The sequence below is a fragment of the Lagopus muta genome, chromosome Z, assembly GCF_023343835.1.
Source record: "Lagopus muta isolate bLagMut1 chromosome Z, bLagMut1 primary, whole genome shotgun sequence".
Lineage (NCBI taxonomy): Eukaryota > Metazoa > Chordata > Aves > Galliformes > Phasianidae > Lagopus > Lagopus muta.
In genome coordinates, this window is record NC_064472.1 from 28,787,700 (window position 1) to 28,806,271 (window position 18,572).

The window sequence follows — 18,572 nt, forward strand, 5'->3', positions numbered from 1 at the left end:
TGAGAGAAGAGGGAATATAAAAGGGAATAAAATTCACTTTCATTATGTATATATATTTGGAAATGTTAGGACTGCTTGTATACAATATTTTAAATCCATTTTTTATTCAGTACTGATAAAAGTGCTATCAACTTCATAATGCTTTTGTAGCAACTCGTGACAATTTAACATACCAGGAGACCTGTAAAGCTACTGATTTTTTGTAAAGTGGATGAAGGCAGTAATAGGCTGAAAGAACATGATACTTCAGCTTAATATACTTCACAGCATATTTTTGTTTTTGGAATTTTCTTCTGAAATAAACTTTTTTTCCTTAAATATACCCCTTCGACAAGTTTGAGTTAGCTTTGCTGATTCTGTCCCCCCAACTTATTGTGCACCCCAGCCTCCTCAGCACAAAAGCTGAAAAGTCTTCAACTGTATGTAAGCACTGCTCTGCAGTAACTAAAAAATCAGTGTTATCAATATTATTCTCCTAAAACTAAAGCATAGCACTATGCCAGCTTTCCAGAAAGGAAAATTAGCTCCATACCAGTTGAAATGAGGATAATGACGTCTACTTTTCTCAGAATTCCTTTTTCTGCATCTTTCTCGAGAACAAATGACTACATTTTCAGATTACACCTATTGGATAATTTCTTTCTCTTCAGGGTTCAATCTGATTTTATTCTCCATCTTCTCTGGAGGCTTTGAACTTCTTAAAGTCAACTTTAGAATTTTAAAATTAAGGTCTTCCCCAGGCACACTGTGAATGAATGAACTTCTGCAACAGGCATGTCCAACCCATGGCTCCACACAGCTAGTGATTAGCCTCACACCCTGCCATCATGGCAGCAGCTCTTTCCTATAGAGCAGCCCGGCCAGCCCTAGGGGTGCACCCATCACTCAGCAACAACAAAGATGGCATCCCAATTCTTCTTCACCCAGTGCAGCCCAGGCAAAGTAAAAGGTTGTCACCCATGTTCTACAACATCCACAACATTTGGAAGAGTTGAGACAGTTTTTAATGTAAAAATATGGATATGAATACAATTTTTAGTTGAAGAGCTACTGAAATACTTTCTGTAAAGTAGTCAGCTTGTGAAGTCAAAGTGCTTTTTTGTGTGCTTGTCCTGATGCATAATTTCTTTAGACCTCTGCATTTGTATTCATTCTCAGACTTTCTTTAGCATTGTTTGGTCTCGCTATTAGTGAACATGACAAATTCAGTATTGTTTCTCTCCCTTTCAGGAAAAGAATATGTCCAATTGCTTGCTTTCATAGAATCACAGACTAGTTGAGATTGACAGGGACCTTGAGGGGGTCTGTCTGGTCCAGCCCCTGCTTAAACAGGGACATCCAGAGCAGGGTGCCCAGAACCATGCCCAGGTGTCTATTGGACCTGAAAGGAGGGTGACTCCACAGCCTTTCTGGACAGTATGTGCCAGTGCTCCATCACCTGCACATTAAAGAAATGTTTCCTGATGTTCAAACAGAACTTAATTTGTTACAGTTTCTGCCCTCTACCTCTTGTTCTGATTTTTTTCTTTAAGAACTGCCTGAAACTGCATTTACTGAAGAGGAAGTTCAAGAGACAGAGACATGGGCAAGGCCTCTTGTCCACCTTTGGCAGACAAGAACACCTAATTTCAATGCTGAAAAAGAATACAATGCATGTTGTGCAAAAAAGGAGCCCTACTGTGCAATTTGCACTCTTCTCATGCCATACTACAAGGTAAGCAAGATCCTTAGAGTTTCATTTCTGAGAGGAGTGTGAAATAGCTGCCCAGCTTCAGCATTTCCCGAAAATTGCTATTACATTAGAAAGAAGTTAAAGTTACTGATTTCGGCTGTATGGGGAGTAAATAAACTCAATATTGTTAAAACTAGAGATGATGCTTGATCCACCTGCATTTATCTTTTGTTACAGACAGTGTATGCCTTCTGCTTGCGATTTATTTAGGATTGGTGTTAGTGCATGTGTGCTTACACATACAGAAAGTTGCATTTTGGAAGGTGATTAATCCACACAGGTTTATATCTTTTAGTTACTTCCTTATATGTCCATTGTCAAATGCCTTTCATCAAAACTGCTTCCACAGCTCCTTCCTACAGTGCTGAAAAAGCATCATCTCACTGTACTTGGGCCTTCTCAAGAACAGTATTTCCATAGAAACCTTCTTATCCAGGACACAATTTGATATTGGCTTATGGAATTTGTGTCAAACATCAGCTAAAAACGCTGATACAGTACTAATTCGGCAGCTACTGAACAGGAAATCCCTTTGTTTGGGACCTGGAAAAAAGACCTTTTGCACTGGATCCAGCTAAAGGGCTTAGCAGGAGTCAATTGTACTGTATCATTGAACGCTGTTGCAATAATGCTAATTTTCAGACTGAGTGCTTTTTTATTATTTGAATAGTCAAGGAACTACAGAATGATTGTGATAGATAACCCGCAGTAGTTAGTTTTCTTATAAACTGTTACATTATTAATGGAGGAGCAGGGTGTGGAGAAGTCATTTGACCATAATTAAAAAGAGCAGAAAGACGGACTCTCCTCTTTTTACTTAAATGTGATTTTATTTTATTTCCAGCCAGAAAATCTTGATGAAGAAAATTCTACTTACAAGGAAGCAAACTTAGAAGAAAAACTAGCGATTGACAATGAGAAGTCTAGACCTCTTATTCCAGAGATGTGTTTTATTTATAGCGAAGAAAACACTGAAAACTCTCCATCAAATGCCTTAATTGATGAGGATGGAACAAGTCTTCTTATTTCCTGTGCGAAGTGTTGTGTACAAGTACATGCAAGTAAATACATTACTATTTCAGTTGGTAGCAGTGCCATTTCAAATTTTGTTTTATCAATAAGTAATAGTTAAGTAAGCTTCTGCTATGTCTAAGTAAGCACTTGAAAAACATTTTCCATAATTAATGCTTGAAATCACTGGCTGCATTTTTTTTACCCTATGTTAAGTGTTCTGTTATTTGTTTATGGTTGCTCTGAAACTAAAGAAGAGTTAGCTTTGCAATTTTCATTTAACTGTGGGGAGCAGAGACTTCTGATTTTTTGTTCAACAATAAGCCTTTAAGTTTACTCCTTATATTTTAAACCCATCTGTGATGTTAGCGTTTCCTTAACAGGTTGTAAAGGTGAAATCCTTTTAACATTGAGGATTTGTGGATATCTCTATTAACTATATCTCTATTAATTATTTAATACAGCAGTTTCCTCCACCTTACATCCTTAATTTCAAGTGACTGATTAATGCATGATTTTTCTGTAGTATCTTCTACATATAGTAGGACTTGAATGCTTACATCTAAGAAGTCCTTAAATGGAGATGCAGTGTAATTGTGTAGAATGTCAGTACATTGATTCAGATTGTACCTTGTTATTGCAGGGAGAACTGATGATTTGCTACTGAAGTTACAGAAAATAAAAAAATACCCTGCTGTGGCTCTTCTTTTTTTAAAAGTTTGGAAGTCTGTGGAGGCTGCATTCACACACACACACATACACACAAACTATAGAACAGCAATAATCCTAACAGTGGAAAAACTTTCCTTGATCACAGTATATGATTTACGGGTCTTTGTACATAGTTGAATTGTATGACATCATGATTAGACATACAGAATATATTAATCAAATCAGCTCTCTCATTCTAGGTTGCTATGGTGTTCCTTCTCATGAAATCCATAATGAATGGTTGTGTTCTCGATGCAGAACAGAAGCATGGACAGCTGTAAGTTTTATGTCTTGTTTGGTTATCTAACGCGTTACAGATTAAGTATAGAATAAACCCTGTTTCTGTGCTGTTTTTCTTAAGACACTTTTGTAGAGGAAACATAATGTACAGAATACTAGATTTCAGTGTAAAAAGTTACTGAGTTTCGAGAGATGAACTTGGAGGTTTACACACTCAAGAAAAGGGCCTTGCAAACAGAACATGCATGTGTATAAAACCTTGTTCATGGAAACAACTGGCAATTAAAGTGTGCGTAATAGAAAGAAAATGAGATTTCCTCTAAATATTTTATTATTTATTCAAATATGTCTGTATGGGCAGTTAGAGAAAAGGGAAAGATAATAATAAATTACAATCAAGAATGAAATTATTCTTTTACAGCATTTAAGGTTTACTGTGATGTACAGACAGAAAGAAGTTTCACTTCTGAAGCACCCAAAATGCCTATTGTTAGACCCTAAAAAATACAATATGTAGTAGTTTATACAGCTGGGAATAAATAGAAAAACAGTTGGTAGTTAGTAAAACCCCTAAACATGTATCCACTTAAATGACAACCAGTTTAAAATTCTGTTTTACCAATTTATTAGCTACCCTGGTAAGTCATATGATATTTGTTTTCCTTAAAACAGCTTGAAGAAATGTGATAATCAGTTTTTATGCCAGCACAGCTTTTCTTCATTCAGTTAAAAACACATATTTCAAGTGCATTAAATCTTTTAATGACATGATAAAACTTTTTATATATGTTAAAGAAGAGATGAGGATTCAAACTAGAGGAAAATAAGGTGTCACTTTTTCAAACATCGTTTCTTGCAACTGTGAAATGCACCTGTAAGAAATTCAGTGGTAGTCCTAGTGAAGTTGAAGTAACAATAAATGTAAAAACTTTTTCTGCACTATCAACATTTTAATTTTCTTTTGTGAATGCTGAGAGGAAACAAAAGCAGAACTGATACTTTTACTGCAGGTATTACCTAAGCTGGGGAAAACAAAATGAAAAGAGTGGCTTAGAACTGCTCATTACAAGAATATGGTCCATTAATAATGTTTAGTCCTGTGTTCTCTCAGTGCATAGCTATTAAAATATTTATTGGATCAATTTCTGTCTCTGTAATGTATTCTCATTTTAGAAGGCAAGGCACTCTTACTAGGTAGAATCCAATTTTCATCTTGCATAGGTAACTAGAAAATCTTGTTATAGCTTCCTTATCAGACAATCATGAGTTTTAGGATCTTTGGAACTACTTTTGTGATTGTAGTGCTAGAGTCAGGGGAAGGTCAAGGGGAAAAGAAAATGTCTACACTAGCAAATAAAAGTTTACTATTAACGTGGAATATGACTGTCAGTTAAAAAGGGGTAGACAGCCCCACTGCTAATCAGAAACTTGTGTTAATTTCCTTTCAGAGAAGATAGAGCTATGATGAATCAGTGAATTCTAAGAATATTCATATTCATGAATGACATCAATAGGATTGAGTTTGATGTTTTCATTAAAAAATAAAACAATTAGAGCATTAGCTTGAAATCTGATGCCAATTGCTATTGAAATGGTAACATTTGCAGAGATATTTGGAGAGCGTCTTATTCTTTGTGTGTTTGTCATAGTGTGTTTATTTATCAAAAGTCACTGAAAAACTGTAAAACAAAGTACAATCTAAAATTTGTTAATACTTGATGTAGATAGTTCTGGGACTTGGCACTGAAGAGAATATAAAAACTGGAACATAGGAGATTCCACACAAATATGAGAAAGAGGTTCTTTATCTTGAGGGTTACAGAGAACTGGAATGGGCTGCCCAGATTGACTATTGAGTCTCCTCTGGAGATAGTCTGAAGCCCACTGGATGCTTTCCTCTGTAACCTATTGTAAGGAACCTGCTTTAATAGAGTGGGCTGGGCTGGATGGTCTCCAGAAGAGGTGCCTCCTAACCCCTACAATTCTGTGATATACACAGTAGTATGTGGACTGTAACAACAAAGATAATGATGTCATGACTGACTTGAGTTTTAATTTTATAGAATCACAGGATGGTTTAGGTTGCAAGTGACCTTTAAAGTTAGTCTAGCCTAACGATATTGCCATGGGGCAGGAGATCTTTTACTAGACTAGAATGCCCAAAGCCCCATCCAGCCTGGAACTGAGTATGCAACATCTACAGCTGCTTTCTGCGATTTGTTCCAGTGGTTCACCATCACAGCAAATAATTTCTTCCATGTATCTAAGTCTACTCTTTTTAGTTTAAAGCTATTACCCTGATCCTATCACCATACTTCTTGCTAAAGTGTTCATCTTCATCTCTCCTGTAGTCCCCCTTCAGGTACTGAAATTCTGCAATGAGGTCTCCCTGAGACCTTCTCTCCTGCAGGCTGAACAACCCCAGCTCTGTCAGCCTGTCTTCACTGGAGAGGTTCTCCAGCCATGTGATCATCTTCATGGCTTTCCCCTGGTCCAGGTCCTACACTGAGAAATCCATGCCTTTCTTATTTTGAGGGCCTCAGAGTTGAATACCATACTCCAGGTAGAGTCTCATGAGAACAGAGTAGAGGGGGAGAATATATCGGTTATTTTAGTTCTGTCTGGTCACTCTGTATTCTGCTTTCACCCTTCCTTGTGCATGTTTCCTAGCTTTCTGTCTGATACTCAATGAGGGGAAATGGTGGAATATGATGGGTAAAGGAAAATTTGGGCAGATTCAAGAGTGAGCTAATTAAAATTTTTTTTTGGGCAACTTCTGGGCAAAAATTTCAACCAAAGACAGTGTTCCTTTGTCAAAAGTGTTTTCAGAATTGTATCTGGACTCATTAACATCTTCCATGCAAAGAATTATGGATGTTTTACTGAAGATTTTTTGTTTTATTCTATTACAATGCATACAACTTTCTGAAAATGAGGAAGACCTAATTTGTATGGGAAGCGTTTTTGGTCATATTATTTGAAGAGTCAAGACAAGGTATTGAAATAATAACTGGAATTTCAAAAACATACAGAAAATAGCCAAATTGAACTTATTTGCAAAGTGCTTTTAAAGTTTGCGTTTTGCAAGAAATTGCACTTCAGAAAATGGAGAAAAGAAGGTTATAGGAGTGGAAAGCAGTGTTGCCAGGTAGTATATATGCCCATTAGGACAATTTATTTAATGTAAACTTCAGCTATTACTTTTAACTGAGTTGCTGTTAAACTTAATTAACACAAGCTTTTATGTGTATTGATACACCTACAAATCTGAACTGTTAATGCCAACAACTTGGTTTTTATATACCTCTGTTTTGGTGACCTGAGTAAAATGAACTGGTGCCCTGCAAAATCTCTTCGTTTAGAAATGTCTGTGGATTACAATTTGTCATGAGTTGTAATTCAGGGGAATTTTACTGAAATGCTGAAGATTGATTAGATATATACTAGAAAAAATGTGTTCCTGTTCTAAGATCAGATGTCTGAAGTATCAGAAAAAATAAATCAGTCATGATGAATTTAGAAACTTCAATAATGTTTGCTTATCTATACACTTTATTTTTGTGTGCAGTCTTGTTAGACTTTTTTTTTTCCCTAGGGCTATTAATCTAGCATCCCTCACTAATAGTAAATTTGCTTAAAAGTTGTCCTACATAATTGGCTATCTTGTATTTCTTTTTATTATTTATCCTTGTTACTGCATATCAATGCAAACTGTTCATTGTTAGTTGAAAGATATAGAAATGATAGATAGTAGATATGAAATCTGCAAGTGAAGTTAAATAGGAAAAATCCAACTATCAGGGATACAAATGGTGCTGTTATTTACTCATATGTGAATGCTAGCCAATTCAGTTTTTCTTTTTTAATAGAAGCATCTTTCAAAACTCTTGAGATGCTGAAGCAATCTCAGAAGTATTTGTGGTGATCTCTGAGAATTTACAAAGCTTCTGTGAGGTGCCTGGAAAATTTAGTACCCTTTTTATAAAAGTAGGGCGTTGGTGGTCTAAGGAATTCTGACAGTCAACCTAGCTCGTATTCAAAGGGAAATACTAAACAAATGATGAATCTGTCGATTATTTCCAAGCAGCTAGGCAACAACAAATGATATGTATTTATAGAAGAAGTGCCTTATATCTTTTTTTGCCATGATAGCTGCTGTGAAAAAGAAACAAACTAAAAATTTGATTCATCCTAACTTTCACGGACTTTTGGTAATGCTTTAAATTCTGTTACTGAAGCCACACAAGAATGATGACCTAGATGAACAGCTGCCAAACATACAGCAGTATGGATCTGTTTTCGACACTCAGTATCTCAGGCCACCATTTGTCTTATGTTACTCAGAGGGTAATAACCTTCTCTGCACCATTTGCTGATTGCTCTTCATGTCCTTATGAAGCATATGTGGAAAGCCAGAATGGTCTATTTTAAGTAATTTAAGGTCATTATATGGGAGATGGGGAAATATATTTCATATGAAACTGCCAAGGTGTTGAACTTATGCAGTATGTCATAGATTTTTCCACAACTGTCTATTGTTTGCCAGGTGTTATTCAAAATATTCTTTCTTCATTCCTTTCAGTATTTCAGTGAGATGAAAAAGATCAGTACAGAAGCATTCTTAATGAATTTTCTGCAGGTACCATGGACCCCGGACATTTTATAGGTTGAATTTTACTATTTTGGGTTAGGATTACTATTTTAGATTTGATCTTGCTGTTTTGTAGAGTAGTAATAATGTTACTGTATTGACTGAATTCAGCAGATTGGTACAATTCTTGTCAGTGGCTGGAAACAGAGCAAACTCCCTGGGGAAGTGGATATGGCTTCAAACCATCTGTAGTTCAAGAAGCATTTGAGCAACACTCTCAGTAATATAATTTGAATTTTGGGTGATCGTTTGTAGAGTCAGGGATTTGACTCAGTGATCCTTGTCTTCCAACTCGGGATATTCTATGATCTGTACTTAAAGAGAAGCTATCAGTTGTGCCCAAATAAGATAGGCACATATAATAATAATATGCCTGGCCAGGCAATAGTTCTTGCTGCCTTCCAGAATTGTGAACACTCTGGTCACAAAGTTATCAGTCCTATAAATCTGAAGCATCAGACCAGGATGTTTAAGCTTATACCAGGAGTAAAGCTTGAAATGCATATGAAATTATCTCTTTATTCTCTGCATGTTTGATGAGAGCCCAGCTGAGCAACTATGTGGCAGTGAACACAAATGCTCCAAAAAAAAAACCTCATTAGATTGAATGGGCTGAAAGATAATGACATGTAATTAAAAACTTTTTTTTTTTTTTTTTAAAAGGTAAAAAATTCTTTCAATTATTTCTCATAGTTGTCAGCAGTTCTGTAAGGGAGGGCTGGAAAGGGCCCGTAAGGGAGGGCTTGTTCAATATAGCTGAGAGAAAACAGGAAGGAAATAAGTAGTAGTGTCATATGCAAAACAATCAGAATAAATCAAAGACAAACATTATCAATTGCCTTTCCCTCAGTTTAGGGACAAGATAAAGCTGTAGCTGCTTTAAACTTCTTCAACAGAAGCTTGTGTTAATACCATGACACCTTGCAAAATTTCCTTTCTAAATATAGTGAAATATTGGAATGTAGAGATTTTATAGAATTTACTCTTTGAAGACTCTTGAAAGTATGATAGAAAGGCATTTGTCAGGAGTAGCTGAAGAAGCGCTGATTATGCCTCAAGTCAGAATAATGAAATAGACACTGAGGTTACTTTTTTCTGTGGTTCTCTTTTGCCTGTTTGAGCAGTAGCATTAATTGCAAAGCTATGTAACTGTGACTACAGTTCTCAAGGAGGAAAAAATCATCAGTTTGATAAACAACCTGAGTGTATTAGTGTATTTTTGTTTGCAAGCAGTTCCTTGCTGATGTCAGTGTTATGAAGACCTACTGATACTTATTTGGGTCCTATTTGTCATTTTAACATTAAGCTTCTGTTTCTTCTGGTTAATAACTTTAGATTGTCCTAAAAGCTGTCATCTAATCTTAGCTTTATTCTTAAGATACATGTGGCTTTAACTATTCTTAAAATGTTTTTTTAAAAAGACAACTGCTGGGCATGTCAGGGCATAACATTTCTTTTAAAAATGGGCATTTATGTTGGTCATGCCAACTGCAGCTGTAAGTTTTATGTTGCCTTTGAATTATATTTGTTTTTTTTTTTGTTGGTTTTTTTGTTTCTTTGTTTTTATTAAATCAGGTTTTTATCTGTATATCTCTTTTCTCTATCTGCTAGTATGATATTTTATTATATTTGAAGTTGCTTTGTAGTACCACAGACATCTCTGGAGAGGGAGATGGAACTAAAATAAATTACTTATTGGTATGACCTTTTAAACTGGGGGGAGTATAGAATTAGTATTATTTTTATTCCAGCTCACACAGCTCAGACTTACAGTTTTTGTATGAAAAAAATGTGTTGATCTTAATTCTTGTTCAGGGTAAGCATTCATTAACAGAACCACGACATCTTGTGGAAGATGTGAGACTGAGATCTGTCTGACTTGTAGGAATTACATACCCACAAAAAGTCAATTCTTGCTTTAGAGAAGGTTGCAAAATCAGAAGATTTTAATATCAGAAGTATTTGTTGCCTGTATTTTCCAGAATATCTGAAATTTGATTTACTTTCTTGGCACAATTATTCCTAGAAAAGGGAGACTGAACTGAGGAAGACCTGTTTGAAGAATTCTCTTCTGGGTAAAACTTTAAATCTTGAAGGGAAAACTGGTTGGGAAACAGAGAGAAGGCAAAGTTTTGTGCATTGGAGAATAAAATGGATGTTATGAAAGAAAAGAGTTTTACAGATCTTGACTTAGACTTTGTAATTCATTTCAAATCAGGGATGGTTGCTTTTCATTCCTTTGCTTAAACTGTGAAGTTTTGTTGTTTGCTTTGTAGATAATAGTTCCTTAAACTTCAGTCAGTTATATTAAATTTATAGAAAATTTGAACTCTACAAGGTTTTTGTATATCTCTTACGATTTTGTAAAAGGATGAAGGGTGAAAGCATAGGAGTCCTAGCTGTATTAGTAACTGAATGAGATTGCACTTTATGTGAATCCCAATGAGGAATGTTATTAAAATTTGGAAATAGCAGAATGCATTAGTGGACTCATTTTTCATAGCCAGACTTTTCTGTGATGATAATATAAATGGAATTCCCCAAGGAAAACTGCGTTTGAGATTCAGAAGCATACTGTTCTCTTGCCTTCGCGGCTTCTCTAAGTTGCTGAAATAGCATGCTTTACAATACTTAACTTTTTCATCTTTTGGGATGCTCTTGGAACCATGATAATGTATCTTTATAGTCTAATACACAGTAGGTCCTGTTTGATAATGATTATTGACAAGTGGAAGGCTGATACAAAATTCATATATGCTAATGGACAAAAATAGCCATAAATCAATCTTCTCAGAAGAACAACAAAAAAAATTAAATAATTTTAAATAAGTTATCTGCATGGCTCCTGAAAGTGTAACTGTATTCATACAGAGTGTCTTGATTGAGAACAAACGCCTCATTAATCTTAAATGCTTCAGCTAAAGAAAGCTAGTGAAGTCAGGATGAATAATGACTGGCATTATGGAGAATGCAACGTAGTGTACAATGTGCAAGGATGTAGTCATCTAGTAGCTATAGTACATAAACGTAAGTACTTTTATTATTTAGAGGACAAAAGGATTTTGGACAGGAAAGAGAAAGATATGAGTAAGTGACGAAGTGTGCTCCACTGTCTTACTTCATAGTAACTTCATTGTTAATAGCACAACTGGGGAAAAAGTGTAGATTTTCGCAGATTGCTGTAACCTTTTATAGTACTACAGAAATAATGCAGCATCTAAACTGGTCAGTTGGCACTGATTTCAAGAACTGTATGTATTTCAAACATCCTTTGCTGAGTGTGTTAAACAGTGTAGTGCATTTTTCTTTTTTTTTTCCCTGCAGATTAAGCTTTCTAGTGCTTTATATTTCTAATGCTTATGTTCAGTCTTTTGATTTGTATGTGTTTTGTGGTTAGAGTACATTGGCTGACAGATTTTTTCTTTCTTTTTTTTTTTTTTTTTTTGCAAGGCATTTGAAAAGTAGCACATAAGAGCGTTCTTCATTCAAGCCCAGAAACTACCCTGTTTCACCCCACTAAAAATAATGATTTTGAATAGTCTTTTTATAGTCATGCCCTTCTCACTGGTACAATGTCAGCAATTCTATTATAAACTCCTGTTTTCACAGCCTGATAACTGCCAAGATAACTCATTACATGTGAGTTGGCATAAAGTGTTTTAATTTTCAGACTGATTTCGTTAGCAAGCTTTAAAGCATTTTGATGTTGTTGATAAAGAGAAAGTTCTGGAGTGAGTGTAAAAAACTGCTTTTAGCAAAAAAAAGACAGATTTCCTGCATTTTCCTTTTTAGAAAAGTGATGCTAAATTTTACCTATCTATCTGTCTGCTGCCTTTTTCTTTCCAAACCTTCTCTGCAAGAAGATTACTTACTTGGAGGACCACAGGTGCTATTGCTAATTTATTTATCTAATTATTCTAATCAGAGATGGAAAGTATTGAATTTCTGGTTTTGGTATTAGCGTGTTACCAGGACATGCATTGCTTGTAAGAAAAGTCTTTGACACAGTTTATTTTAGAAGATTTGTAAATACTGAGTTTCTGTGGTACTGTTGTAGAAAATGAAGAGTATTAAATCTGGGCAATATCTTTGTAATCTCAGACACGAAATCCATTTAAACCTTCAGATCACAGGATAGTTAGGGTTTATAGGAGCCTGTGCAGATTATCAGGTTCAACCCAGTGCTAATGCAGAATAACACACACTAAGTCTGTCTGCCTAAGGAGGAAGACTCCGTTACCTCTGTGGGCAAACTCATTCCAGTGCTTTGTAATTCATACAGTAAGGAATTGCTTCTTGAAATTCCCTTCTATGCTGGCTTGCCACTGATAATCATGTGAAAAGGCCTGGTTGCCTTGAGCACCTCTGTATTTCATAGATTCATAAAATAGTTTAGATTTAGGTTGAATGAAAATGTATAGGTCTCCTAGTTCCAAGCCCCTTACCATGGGCAGGGACTTTACACCAGATCAGATTGTTGAAAGCCCTGTCCAATCTGAAGCTGAATACTTCCTGGGATGGGGCATCCACAGCTTCTCAGGGCAACCTGTTCCAGTGTCTCACCAGCCTTTTATTAAAGAATATTCTCCTAACTTCTGATCTGTATCTCCTCTCTTTTAATTTGGAAACATTCCCCTATGTCTTGAAATTACCAGACCATTTAAAAGTTGCTCTGTATCATCTTTACAAGTTCCCATTAGGTCCTTGAAGGCCGTAAAGAGATCTCTTTCCCTTCTCCAACCTGAACAAGACCAACTGACTCAATCTGTCTTCATGGGAGAGGTGCTCCTGCCCCCTGATCGTCTTTGTGGCCCTCCTCTGAACCTATTCCAACAGCTCCAACATGTCTTGCTTGTTCAAAGGAGCCCAGTACAATTTTTATGGGCAGGGAGAAGGATAGAAATAGCCAGTAGCAGAATATCCCAGCACAGTGGTGCTGATTTCTTGAAAAAACAGCTTTTCATCTACTGATGTTTAAATTTTATTATTTACCATTGTTTCCAAATACTGTCTTACAGTAATAAGAATAATCCTATATGTATTTTTACCAGTAGAAATGCTGTCATTCCATTTTTGTTTGTGTGTTTGCTAATTGCTTAGCTTCAGTGTGGTGGTTATTTCTGCAGTCTCATTCTTTTGAGGGAAAATAATTACTTTTGTTTCTTGTACCCTTGATTCTTAGTATTTATTTGTTTGTTTATTTAAAACACAGCTAAGCTCTGTCCTTTAGGCTTCTCTTCAAAGGTGAGGATATCTATAATCTTTCTTGGATGCTTGGAAACAGTTAAGTGTTGCAGAAAGTGTTTCCTATTAGGCCACCTAACATTCTCCATGTCACACCCTCTATGTTTTTGACTTCAGATGTACATGTTGTGACGAGAAATGACACTATTTAGGGCAGTGTGGAAAGATTAAAATACTCAGAAGTGGACAGTTTCTGAAAATAGCATTTGCCAATGTGTTAAGAGAAAAACCGACTCTTTTTTTAATTACAAAATTGTAGATACCAAAATAAATTAGATAGGGACGTCAGATAAGTAAGGAGACACCAATGCCAGCTGAATTAGTGCTATTCAGAGATGTTATGCTGGGTATTACAGGGCAGTTAGAGAAGGTGAAACACTTAGGGCATTTTTTGTTCAAAGGCTGCTCTTGAAAAAGCCAACCAGAACATTCTGAGGAACACAAAATTTGTTTCTTGTCCTTAACCATAGAAATTGTATCTATGTCACTTGGTTGTGGCAGAGTTCAAGATTAGATACTAGTTTTAAGTAGGTACAATTTTCTACCAACCAGCTTGTAAATATGGCTAATAAGTCAGCATTTCTTTAACAGTTTTACAGCAGAACAGTCTTAAAACTGAAAACAATTGTTCTAATTTCTCACTAGAAATATTTAGGGCTGTTAGACACTAATCACAGTCAAAAGAAGCATAGGAACATAGTTGAGATAAAAAACAGTGTTTTATGAATTGGATAAACAGTGTCCTGTTTACTGAAGCAGTGCTAAAAACATTATAAATGTCTTCCTTGCTTCAGTTTACCACACAAAATATGTACTTATTATAAACATCACAGAATGGTTTGGTCGGAAGGGACCTTTAAGATCATCTAGTTCCAACACCCTGCTATAGGCAGGGACACCTCCCTCTAGACCAGCCTACTCAAAGCCCCATCCAGCCTGACCTTGAGTGCTTCCAAGGAGATGACATCTGCAACCTCACTGGGCAGCCTGTTCCAGTGTTTTCAACAAGGCCAAAAGTGAATACCTTGGGAAGAATGTAAACCTTAGGTAAGCATTCCCTAATCCTCTCCCAGTCTATAACAATACGCAAATAGGAAACTGCCCTAGCCAAGGGCAGTGTCTGTCTATTTGCTCACTAGAAGGTGGCCAATGATGAATTTTTTTAATGAATTTCTTGTTTAAATGGTGTAAACTTCTAGCATTCACATGTGGCAAACTTAAGTCACATTTTGTGAAGAATGGTTTGGGTTTTTTTTGTCTATCTAGGATTAGCTGCTTTCTGTTGTCCTTTGATAGCAACCACCTGGTTTTCGTATTGGTCTGCTTAGTGAAGTCTTCTTCCAAGCCACTCATAATTTTATTGGCATTTCTCCACACTTGTCTTTTCCTTCCTGGCCCGAACATCCACCAACCTGGTTAATTATCTCATAGTTATCACTTGTTGCAGGTGGTGCTAACTGAATAGAAAGAGTGGATTTTTTTTTTAATTAAGGTCCATAAGAATAAGAATAGGTAGAAATGAACAAAGTTTTGTTCAATTATTGAGATACTCTTGAAAACAGGGTGCAGCTGAATAGGGAAGAGTTCAAGATGCTGAAGCTAGAGTACAGATACAGGAATATGGAGCAGTCATACCAGTCACTGCTGTAGAAGTGTTTCTGAGGGTTGTGGTGCATGCAGTTGTTGCTGTTCATAGAGGACATGCATGTAGGATCTGCTATAGTGAATTAACACAAAATCGGCTAATCCTGCTCTGCTTGACGGTGTAGATTATTTGCTCTCTTTGCGTTTTAGAGGAAAAATGTGACCTCAAATGAAAATAGTGAGTAAAAAATTAGTGATAGTTTAACTTAGTAAGAAGCTGCAGGTGGGAACTGGCAAAAATTAAAGGAACGATCTGTTTCTCGTTTTTATCATGCATAAAGCAAAAAGCAAAAAAAGCTTAAATGACAGCAGAGAAGCTTCAGGTTAGCTGCTGGCAGGAATGTGAAAGGACTGGAAGAGATTGTTAGATTGATTATGGAAACTATATCACCACATTTTTTTTAAGAATTTGGAAAAATGTCAGACATAATTAATTAGGAATAATATATGTTTTATTTACACAGTTTTTATCCACCCACACATATATATTTACTTGAACTGAGTAAACACTGTTCCTTGGAGACACCATTGTAATTTACAGGGTTGCAGAATAATAAAGAGAGCAGTTTAACAAGAAAGAGGATCAAGTGGAATAATGTTCATAGTTGACCATAGGAATAACCATTATTTGACTGTTACTTTCCCTCACCCATGGCTTGACTGGATTCTATTTCCTTGCTGTATCAAACTGCTTCCTATTCACACAGAATGGTACTGCTGATGAAGTAGGCAAATATGGAGTGTGTGAAAGCCTTTCCTGAGAGTGTTGCAGTCATTATGACTTTGAATTTTGAGCGCAGAAAGCATGCCAAGACAACCAAATGCATTCACTTTAACATATAAATAAGTGTGAACAGACTTCTTTGTTGTTGTTGTTGTGTTCATCCATGCAATAATAATTAGAATGCAGCTATGCTTGAATAATGGCGTATCATTCCAGTGAAGATGTTCCATCTTTTGGATGTATGTATCAAAGAGAATTTGGTTAATTCACATTGACTTTTGCTGTGTTTTATAGCAGTGGCTGAAACAGACAAATGGAAAATAGACTAGATTAGGAATGGTGGTTGCAAAATTCACTGTTTAATTGTAAACAAGGAAAACTGTGCAGTCCAGAACCTATGAATGTGATTGTTATGAAAAAATGCATTGTTTCCACTAAAAATCTAAAAGACGAAGCAAACATTAGTGTAATAAAGACTGTGAGTTATATGGGAATGGCTTAGTTTATACAGCTATTGGAAAAGAGTGTTTTCTTTTATAATTCTAGAATGTTATGGTGATTTTTAAGCAGGTGAGCAATTAAAAAAATTCTAAGGTTTAATTATTAGATAAGTGTAAAATAACTAGATAAGTGTAAAATAACGTGCATAAGAAATTATTATTTAATGCAAATACATATGACGTAAAATTACTTGCTCAAAAGTTTTGCAAAGGAATAGTGAATAAGGTGATGCTACAGTGAGGCTCTACATTGAAGTCTTTCAGTTGCTTATCCTGAATTGTATATGCAGTGAATACTCGTTCTTTCTATATGAGGACAGGGGTTATAAATGGTAATGTATGTCTGATCTCACGGCTGTCCATAGCAGGCACATCTTTACCAGAAATATTAGTACTTCTCATAACTGCTTCCCCTGTATTTTCGTTGTTTGCAGTATGCCAAAACTGGAGATAAAGTAATGGTCATATTGCACAGATGTAGGACAATACTTTGCAAAGCTAGGATATAAAATCTGAAAGCCTTCACTTCTGGGCCTGTCCACACATGTTTGTTATAAACACTGATGGTATTTTCAAGTTCCTACAGTTGGTATCTACCACAGAATGACTGTGTGGTTATTGCCACCATTACTGCTTATGCACTGAAGACTTGTATATGTGGATTTCAGTTCCTACAGGCCCTGCATAGGAAAAAATGGTCAAGCATCAGGCTGCCACTGGGAATATATAAAGCAACTTTCTCTCTCTCTCTTTCTCTCTCTCTCTCTCTCTCTCTCTCTCTCTTTTTTTTTTTCCCTTTCAACCTCGTAGGAAAGCTCTGTGCTATACTGAGTAAGAATTATGAATTGCAGTGCATAATTCAGAATTCTTTATATTGTGTCTAAGAGACAGGAAAACAGAAATTTGTTTGTAGTACCTTATTATTATTTTAGCGTAATCTATTTGTAGAATTGTTTTATAGCCTTGGATATTTTCTGTAGTTGCACTGAGAAACTACACAGCAAATGGTCAGATTAAGGTTTTCCTTAAAAATATCTATTGGAAGCAGGAAAGATTCATTCTCATTCTAGTACTGAATTTCAACGTAGGCTAGAATAAAAAATAAAATCTCACAAAATAGAGGCTCTATTTTATTTTACTGAACAAGAGTAATCTTTTTTATAGCAAATATAAAAAAATTAATTAAATTAATTAATTGAAACAATTTATTAATTATAGACAAACAACAACAATCACAACAAAAAAAGAGAATCCACAAGTGAGTGATCTGCTGAACTTTCAGTTTGAAGGGAGATAAGGAAGTAGTTCCCCACAAATTTTTCAGTTGAATCAGAGTCATATTCTTTTCAAGAGTCTGGAGTTGTTATTCATCCCCTACACTGTAAGCTTCCTACTCCTGCAGAGCTGCAGGAATTTACCCATTCTTGAATGAATGTTCCATTTTGAATATTTTGTATGCTGCTTGGATCATTCATTTGATTTCTCGTGAGCTTGCCAACTTAATTTTAATTTTCTCATCTTGCATCCCACTGTCATGTTTAAAACTAAAGCATTCCATTGGTCAGTATCTCATGACAATGGTTGGCATGCTCTGCATATTAAGATCAACATTAATAGCAGAAAAGATTACCCATTTCCTCGTGGAGTTTAAAATGAATCAAAGGAAGAGATAGACTTTTCTTTCACTGGTTTGTAAGAAAGGATCTAAAGAGAAACAGTGTGGAAGAGGCTGCAGTGCTATAGAATTAGCTGTAATTGTGCCCCATTTAGCTTCTGTCTGGTTTTGGTAGGAAAAGATTTCATTCGATGAAGTGTGAGAACCCCACAAAGATACAGTCGATTGAGTAAAAGTGTTGGTTTTGCAAGGATCAGTTTTACTTACACTCCAACAGTCAAATGGAAAAGTCCTGTGGATTTTTAGTATAATCCTATTGACTTGTTTGCTGATTGAGTCTCTGTAAAATTACGGACAGTAAATATTGAAAAAGCCACTCAGTTCTGCAGGAGTAGCCCCTTTATGGCCATTTCTCCTCTCTTGATGCAGAAACTACCTGTTTCTGCTCCTTTGCATGCCAGAAAGGATTGTTATTCTAAGCCTTTAGATTTTTGGATTTA

The 18,572-nt window shown here is 35.8% G+C and overlaps 1 protein-coding gene across 4 annotated transcripts in view; it reads left to right on the plus strand.

Moving 5' to 3' along the window:
- KDM4C (lysine demethylase 4C) overlaps positions 1-18,572 on the plus strand; it is a 297,078-nt gene that overhangs the window by 194,514 nt on the left and 83,992 nt on the right. For all 4 annotated transcript variants that reach the window (XM_048930999.1, XM_048930997.1, XM_048930998.1 and 1 more), the window contains 3 exons: positions 1,533-1,714; positions 2,577-2,793; positions 3,655-3,731. In XM_048930999.1, the coding sequence (XP_048786956.1) occupies positions 1,533-1,714; positions 2,577-2,793; positions 3,655-3,731 (476 nt within the window). The remainder of the gene's footprint in view (positions 1-1,532; positions 1,715-2,576; positions 2,794-3,654; positions 3,732-18,572) is intronic.